Consider the following 7,984-nt stretch of genomic DNA (forward strand, 5'->3'; position numbering starts at 1 on the left):
AATCACCTTGTGCTAGATTTTTTGGGGAAAGCCTGTCAGTGAAATAAATCTTTCACATATCCCCTCCAGAACTGAATCTGCAGCCTGTCGGCTGTTTTGTGTTTATTTGTATCTACAGGCACATCAACGAGATGGAGAGCTTTGAGATCGAGAGATGGATTGTCTTGTCCGCTTGAGTGTCTATCACACAGGCGGGCCCCCGTACTTATGGCCCCTTCACTGTCACTTAATTCATTACCTCAGAGGAATCAGGCTGTGGGGACTCCATTAGACTCATTTCAGAGAAGGGGACTGATAGGCGCTTTCCCAGCGAGTGAGCTGAATGAATCTCTTTCATTAGCATTGAGTGACGGCTCGTCGCCATGACGCTGTGGATGACTGGCATAGGGGCTGTAGCAGGAATATGATGCCAAATGCACCACTTGTCAATATAGACGGGGTGAAGGGAATGAGGAGCTGGTCGCTTTAAGAACAGACCGGCCCTTAATTCTTGAAGGGACCAGTTCATCCAAAAATGTAAATTCTGTCATCCTTTTACTCACCCTATTGTCATCTCAAACCTGTAGGAAGACAAAAGAATATTTTGAAGAATGTCATAACCAAACAACACTGGTCTCCATTGGCCTAGTGGCCCAACACATTTTTTCCAAAAATCTTGATTTGTTTTCCACAGAAGAACGAAAGTCACACAGGTTTTTAACAAAATAGGTGAATAAATAGTGTAACATTTATTTTTGGTGGAACTATCCATTTAAATACAAAACTGCCCTTTTTGCCATGAAGTTGGCCACTTATCATCGCAGTTCCACAAAAGGATCACAGTGACAGAAAAAGCTAAAGGTTATTATTATTTTCATTTTACTTTATTTTACTTTACTCTACTTTAGCATTATTTAACATTATATTTGAAGATCCTTTTAATTGTGAAATTGCGATATAAGCACCTATAATTATTTGCTCCAGTCTGCCATTGTCCTCTTTACAGACCCTTTGCCCCACCTCGTGGTCACATTTAAAGACCATAAAACATAAATATTAAAAACTGACAATTAAACATTTAATCAAATTTATTGGCATAACAAAAAAAACAAATGAAGCAATGTTTGTCTAATTTACTTGAATAATCATTATTTACTTTCTATGATTTTTTAACTTTGAGAATTGTGCCCTCTAGTGGATGAAAGTGGAAATGTCGTTTCGACTCACGGTGATGACGCAGTTTACGTGCGCCGCTGTTGATTTGAAGATTTTTTCATACAGTGTGCGTTTCATTAAAAATTCAATTCGTAAATTAAACAGATGGACAGTTTTTAGCGACTATTCTACAAGATTGAATCTGAGGTATGACAGCGACGAAACGTGATAAACAGCTATTTAGATTGAAAGGTTATGTTTTTAAAGCGCTCTATTTTACAGGCTATAATGAGGATAAATGAAGATACATTACTAGAGGGACAGAAGGTTGTGCTGGTACCTTACAACGCAGATCATGTTCCCAGGTATTAAGTTGCGGATTCAGGATGTCATCTTGCGTGATGGGTGTAGCAGTTCATTTAAATCTATTCATTTCATCCCTGTTTAGATATCATCAATGGATGTCGTCTCCCGATCTGCAGAAGTTGACCGCATCAGAGCCCCTGACCCTGGAGCAGGAGTATGACATGCAAAAGAGCTGGAAAGAAGATAACGACAGTGAGCTTCCACCTAACACATGCACATGTTTCATGTTAGTGTCCTGTTGTCATTCACGCACATGCTCTCTACTTGATATGTTTCTGTGTTCATTCGTCTTTGATTTCTCCCCCATAGAGTGCACCTTCATCGTTTTGGACAAACAGAAATGGGCAGATCCAAGTATACCAGAAGAGGGATGCATGGTGGGAGATGTCAACATTTTCTTGACAGACCCCAGTGACCCAACTTTGGCTGAACTGGAGATCATGATCGCAGGTAATATGTATTCAATGTGTTACATTTCTTAGCTCTACTAGGTCTGGCAGTAACATAAAGATTTTTTTCACGCTAGTGCCCTGCTATAGAGGAAAAGGACTTGGCAAAGAAGTAACTCGGATGATGATGTGCTATGGTGAGATGAATCTAATGATTTGTTTAATGAGGAACCATTACTATAGTAACTAAAGTATTTTTGTTTTTTTTCCAAACAGGCATCAGCATGCTTGGAATTAAAAAATTTGAGGTCAAGATTGGCTTGGATAATAAAACCAGTATTGCCATGTTCAAGAAATTTCACTTTAAGGAGGTGAGAGAAACAAACTCAACTTAAAATTCTTTCATTGTTTACTCACCCTCAAGTGGTTCCAAAACTTTATATATTTCTTCTGTTAAACACAAGGGAAGATATTTGGAAGAATGTCAGCAACCATACATATCTCATCCCCCATTGACCCTCATAGTATTTGAAGAGTTTGGTTCAAAAATGAGATAATAAAATCATGTTTTTATCATGTTATCATTTTGTTAATTTGCTGTATTTTTTAGCTATTAAGGCTTAAATCAAAACAAACCAACTGCAGTTTACTTGATATTAATTGGAATGCACAGTATAAAAAAACATGATCTCATTCTGGAACAAAGAAATGTATAGAGGTTTGGAACAATCTGAGGGTGGGTAAATGATGACAGAATTTTCAACTATCACTTGAAGGACTTGAAGAGTGAATTTACTTTTATTTTCACATGACATCTTACATTACAATAATACTCCAGAAAATGACATATTGAAAATTGTTTTTGCAGCTCACTGTCAGTGAAGTCTTTCAGGAGGTTACTCTTGGGGTCACCGTGAATGAGAACGTACGGAAAGTTTTATTTGGAAACATGGACTTCATGCTGCAGAGAGAATACGGAAAGGCACGAGATAGTAGACAAGCCGCAAACCAGCCTTTCTCTCTGTGAATAGCCTTCATACAATGCAGTTAAGGCAGAATTGGCTTTCATAGAAGATTTGATTTCTGTTTTTAAAAAAGCCTTATGTGCATATTAATTATTAATGATTCACTGTGTCCAAAAAAGCTGATATACTTCCAGTAGGTGACATTTGTCTGTAATGTTTAAGTGTAACAAGAATTCTAACTCAAAGCAATCGATCGCAACTAAACATTGTAATGTATATTGTCATATTGTGTGATTTTATCTTGTTAAGGCATATATAAAGAAATTGGATTGTAAAACTCCAATCTAAAGCCTTCCATCTGCATGATGATGTTGTTTTGATTACAATCAATATTGCAAAGTGAACATAAATGATAGATTTAGCCAATATTTTAATATAATAATGAATTAGTTTAAGAGATATTCTTATGTACATACTGTTTCTCTTGTAGTAAATTTAGTTTAAGTAAATTGTATTAATGTCCTCCATCAAAATACATAAAGGTCTTTTTAAAAAGACTTTGTGGCTGTTTTTCTTTTTAAAAATAAAAATGCTTATCACAATCTTACAGGCATTATGTTATAAATGTACAGCTTTACTCGGAAGCATTTGGTACAACCTATAACTCATTCAGACTCTACTGGTTGTCTGAGAAAACCTACAGATAAGGTGTTGCACACTTTTCATTTGGTAAAAGCTTTAATTTGTTTTTATCCCCTTGGTAACATGAACAGCAAATGTGTGAGATTCTGAAAATTCATCACAACCTTTATTATAAGATGTTGTGGTACATCAGATTACAAAGGTCACAACTGTAATAATTCATAAACCGTTTCTTGAAGTTTTCAAGTTATTTTCCTGTCCTGTTTTGGCAGTTTAAAGACACACGGGCCAGATTTTTATTCACAGACTGATCCATAGCATTAATGATCATTTAAAAAATAAGAGAAAATCAATTCCATAGGAATTCGCGCAGACAGATCTGTGATTTGGTCCCAATCCACTGCATGCCGCCTCAGATCCAGGGCAGGATGGATTATTGACAGACGTTTCAATCCCACACTCTGAGATCAGACATTATTTGATTGACTTGCCGTACGATGTCCAGAGTCTGAGCCCATCTCACGGTTTCGTCAAAGTGTACATTTACTGGAACACAGTATGCCTCTTTTCTCAGTTCAGTCAACTGACAAACTGCTAAAACACTTGAAACTCCCACAATCAGCAGAAGGAGGAGTTTCAGGAGGTAAGAGAAGAACAAGGAGCAGATGGACCGCTTGCCTTTGGAGACAGACTCTGAGTTGGTCTTTTTACCTGTGGAGAAGAGAGTGTAATAAAAGTCACAATGTTTTAGCTTAAGCTAAAATAACATTTACACATTTCACATATTTTGACAAAGCAATTTACAGGCGTATCATTTTACAACACAAAGAATTTTCATTATGTAAACATACCGTCATTTTGAGCAGCTTTCTTTTTCTTTTCTTCCCTCTTCTTTTTCTGTTGTTCTTGAGCGGCGAGAGCAGACATCTGAGCCTGATACTCCTGTCTCTTCTTCTCCTTTTCATCAGCTTTCTTCTTTTTCTGTGCCTCTTTTTCCTTGGCTTCCCTTTCCCTCTGCTTATCTTCTTTTTTCTTTTCTTGTACTGTAAGCATTTCATGTTTTAGAAATAAACCCCCCATAAGTTTTGTAAAATGAGGAAGAAATATTTAGGATCCATTCCTATTTCTAGTTCACTAATCAAACAAAGTTGTGACATCAGCACTTCCTTATTTTAAAATGTCGGACATTTAAATACTTAATGTAAAATGTATCTTAATTTCAATCTAGAAGTGTTATGCTGTTAATATATTTTTAACAAGATACTACATTAAATAAAATGCAAAATACTTCAGTTTAGTTGAACGTTTCGATACACCCTAGCCCCTACCTCTCTCCTTTAAGAGCCGACGTTCTCGTTCCATGTCTGCTTCCTCCTGAAGGACCTTCATATGTTGGAGAACCTAAATACAGACATAATTTTACTTTAGTGTACAGAACAGAAAGTTTCAAAGCATCTACTTTGTAGTAAATAACCGTATTCATTCGGTCCAATGCTTTTATTTTCACTCACCATGGACGCACACTGTTTGCACTGTTTCTCATCTAAGCAATCACCTGCAGCCTTGGCCAACGTTGCCTCCAATGGGTTATCCTTCAAATCCAGCCATTTCAGACTCTACAAAAAAAAAAAAAATTATCATCTGCTGCTGACCAACGTATTGACTTAAAGTAAACAAGTTAAGGCATGGATTTGGTGATGTCCTAGGGTCCTAGCCCTGAGACCCTATACCCACCCTTAGTTGCGAGAAGCTGACGGGAAGCTTTCTCAGTTTGTTGTTGTATAAATCCAGATGCTGGAGGTTACAGAGCTGTCCGATTTCGTCTGGTAAGCATACAAGTTGGTTCTTGCTGAGATCGATTTTGACAAGGTGAGTCAGGTTACAGAATTCAAGCTGGCGTAGTAAGAATAAAAAACATTACTAAAAACTTGCTTCTAATTTACGCATTGAAATATACTCTGTTGCTACTTACAGTCAATGTTGTGAGGTTATTACAGGATAGATCCAAAGCTGTTGCTTTTGGAAATGTAGCCTGAAGAAAAAGCAAAGATTTTTATTGGGTGTCTTCACACACATTGTTCATAGATTTTGTTAGTTGAAAGTGAAAATGTGATGACACAATTAATGTGTAGTTAACTAGGTAACCCAGTAAGGTCTACATAAAGCTTACCTCTGAGGTTTTAATGCTGGTTGGTTTAAATAACATAATAAACTTTAGAAATATAGCCACACTTACCAGCTCCTTAACTGGCACCTCAGTAAGGTTACTGAGACTGAGATCAACCTCATTGCCATCGATTTTGTCTCTAAGGTTTTCAACTTTGCCTTTATTCATCCTGTTTCCTTGCTAGACATAAAAACACATAAAATAAAATAAAGAAACGAGAATAAATTGAACAAGTCGATTAAAGTCCCACTGCATTACATGTATTAATAAGAATGAACGGAACAACTTTTGACAGCTACATGATTTGAGCGAAGTAAAAGAGTTCTCGTAGATAAAGTTGACTACAAACAACAGAGGTTTACTATTACGTCTTATTGTGAAGAGCGAAAGTTACTCGTTTAATATGCCCAGAAACAGTCGAAACCCCCTGCAGTGGAGTATTGATGTGGAGAGTCAGCTAATACTAGATTTGCACAGCAATGGATGATAATCCACGTCACTACTCGCTTATGCCAAGAGTAGCAGTTTACGTCGTGTCTTGTATTTGCAAGAGCGCCCGCAATGATCGCCCCCTAGCGGCGGGAGGTCTGGAGGTCTCTTTTGATTTCTATTTCCAAAAATAACTATCTCTGTATTTTCGGTTCATTCAATATTTGTTCTTTCAAACACAAACAAATTGATATTTTTTCATATTTTGTTTGCATTGGGAAAATGTAAATCTTTAAAAGCTTTATTTTCAATCAAGGAGTTTCTTTTTATCGCCCGTCGTCAGGGGGCGCAATGACGCCGCAAAGCACCGGAATTAATCTGTTAAACAAAATATCACAAAACCTCTTAAGTAAAAAGGTAACATTTGTAGTTGAAGCCAAAAATACATTGTTTGGGTCCAAATTATAGATTTTTCTTTTATGCCAAAAATCATTAGGATATTAAGTAAAGATCATGTTACATGAATATATTTTGTAAATTGCCTACCATACATATATCAAAACTTTATTTTTGTGAGTGGATGACCAGTAACAGGGGCTCTTATTACCAACTTCTAAGGCAATTTTCTCAATATTTTGATTCCTTTGCACCCTCAGATTCTAGAGTTTTAAACAGGTATACCTCCACCAGATATTATCATATCCTAACAACCCATACATCAATAAAAAGCCTCATTATTCAGCTTTCAAATGATGTAAAAATATTGATTTTGAAAAATTGACTCATAAGACTGGTTTTGTTGTCCATGGTCACATATTATTTATATACTATATAGTATATTATAGATGAAACAAGTCTAACCACACAATAAAAGTAAATCTTCTGGGGAAAAAACAGCGTGTTACAGTTTAAAAGATGTAGGGAGTTTGTAATGTAAGGCACATTATCAGAATCAGAAAGAGCTTTATTGCCAAGTGTGCTTGGACACACGAGGAATTTGTCTTAGTGACAGAAGCTTTTAGTCCACATACAGGTAATAAAAGTGACAAGGCACAGGTAACAAAAAATATGTGAGAGACATTTGACAAAAAAGGACAATATTAGACAAAAGGACAATAGGCAGTATGTACAGATGTGCCATATACAAATTATACTGTGTTATATAGTTATGCAGTGGGATGTGGATAGCTGAATATTATATAAATAACATTTGCATAATAAATATGAGTATATTGTTGTGTATTGCACATGTTTTTATTGCGCAATAGAACATTTAACTGTTCATGAGGTAGATGGCCTGAGTGAAGAAACTTTTCCTATGTCTGGCAGTTTTGGTGCTCAGAGCTCTGTAGTGCCGACCAGACGGCATCAGTTCAAAGAGAAAGCGGGACGGGTGTGAGGGGTCCAGAGTGATTTTGCGAGTTCTTTTACTCACTCTGGATGAGAACAGTTCTTGTAAATTGGGGAGGGTTGTGCCAGTGATTCGCTCAGCAGTCCGTACCATCAGTTGTAACCTTCGGAGGTCAGTTTTTGCAGCAGAGCCGAACCAGACAGTTATGGAAGTGCAGAGGAGGGATTCAATGACAGCTGAGTAGAACTGTAAGAGCAGCTCCTGTGGCAGGTGGAACCTCCACAGCTGGCAAAGGAAGTACAGCCTCTGCTGGGCCTTTTCGACAATAGAGTCAATTTGATTGTCAGATTTAAGGTCCTGTGAGATGGTGGTGCCCAGGAACCTGAATGACTCAGTGCTGTTCATGACAGTGAGAGGGGGGAGTGCAGGGGTGTTTTTCCTAAAGTCCACTATCTCCACTGTTTTTAAGGTGTTTAGTTCTAGGTTGTTATGACTGCACTAGACTGCCAACTCGTCACCGTCCTCGATGAGGCCAATAACT

At 37.2% G+C, this 7,984-nt stretch overlaps 2 protein-coding genes across 4 annotated transcripts; one reads left to right on the forward strand and one right to left on the reverse strand.

Annotated features, from left to right (window-relative positions):
• The first annotated feature begins 1,208 nt into the window (after positions 1-1,208).
• On the forward strand, positions 1,209-3,461 carry nat9 (N-acetyltransferase 9 (GCN5-related, putative)). 2 transcript variants are annotated; one of them, XM_056772139.1, is made up of 7 exons: positions 1,209-1,341; positions 1,417-1,499; positions 1,583-1,692; positions 1,810-1,950; positions 2,027-2,086; positions 2,166-2,260; positions 2,758-3,461. In XM_056772139.1, exons 2-7 carry the CDS (start codon positions 1,423-1,425, stop codon positions 2,914-2,916), a joined length of 642 nt encoding a protein of 213 aa, XP_056628117.1. In that variant the 5' UTR covers positions 1,209-1,341; positions 1,417-1,422; the 3' UTR covers positions 2,917-3,461. The 2 variants fall into 2 exon arrangements, with proteins under 2 accessions (XP_056628117.1, XP_056628116.1); XM_056772138.1 differs by having other exon boundaries at positions 1,583-1,950.
• Positions 3,462-3,635: 174 nt separating this feature from the next.
• On the reverse strand, positions 3,636-6,193 carry lrrc59 (leucine rich repeat containing 59). Of its 2 annotated transcripts, none has more exons than XM_056772137.1 (8): positions 6,058-6,193; positions 5,733-5,843; positions 5,469-5,528; positions 5,231-5,389; positions 5,008-5,112; positions 4,825-4,897; positions 4,348-4,539; positions 3,636-4,207 (listed from the first exon to the last, which is right to left on the reverse strand). In XM_056772137.1, exons 2-8 carry the CDS (start codon positions 5,829-5,831, stop codon positions 3,945-3,947), a joined length of 951 nt encoding a protein of 316 aa, XP_056628115.1. In that variant the 5' UTR covers positions 5,832-5,843; positions 6,058-6,193; the 3' UTR covers positions 3,636-3,944. The 2 variants fall into 2 exon arrangements, with proteins under 2 accessions (XP_056628115.1, XP_056628114.1); XM_056772136.1 differs by having other exon boundaries at positions 6,032-6,187.
• Between the last annotated feature and the right edge of the window lie 1,791 nt (positions 6,194-7,984).

The sequence above is a fragment of the Triplophysa dalaica genome, chromosome 17, assembly GCF_015846415.1.
Source record: "Triplophysa dalaica isolate WHDGS20190420 chromosome 17, ASM1584641v1, whole genome shotgun sequence".
Taxonomy (NCBI): Eukaryota; Metazoa; Chordata; class Actinopteri; order Cypriniformes; family Nemacheilidae; genus Triplophysa; species Triplophysa dalaica.

Excerpts from the sequence above, each read along its gene's own strand:
- nat9 (XM_056772138.1), top strand. The coding sequence starts at position 1,423 with ATGAGGATAAATGAAGATACATTACTAGAGGGACAGAAGGTTGTGCTG. Across the intron at positions 2,087-2,165 it reads TCGGATGATGATGTGCTATG|GCATCAGCATGCTTGGAATT; the intron begins GTGAGATGAATC and ends TTTTCCAAACAG. Across the intron at positions 2,261-2,757 it reads AGAAATTTCACTTTAAGGAG|CTCACTGTCAGTGAAGTCTT; the intron begins GTGAGAGAAACA and ends TTGTTTTTGCAG.
- lrrc59 (XM_056772137.1), bottom strand. The coding sequence starts at position 5,831 with ATGAATAAAGGCAAAGTTGAAAACCTTAGAGACAAAATCGATGGCAAT. Across the intron at positions 4,540-4,824 it reads TCGGCTCTTAAAGGAGAGAG|TACAAGAAAAGAAAAAAGAA; the intron begins GTAGGGGCTAGG and ends AAATGCTTACAG. Across the intron at positions 4,208-4,347 it reads GAAAGCTGCTCAAAATGACG|GTAAAAAGACCAACTCAGAG; the intron begins GTATGTTTACAT and ends TCTTCTCCACAG.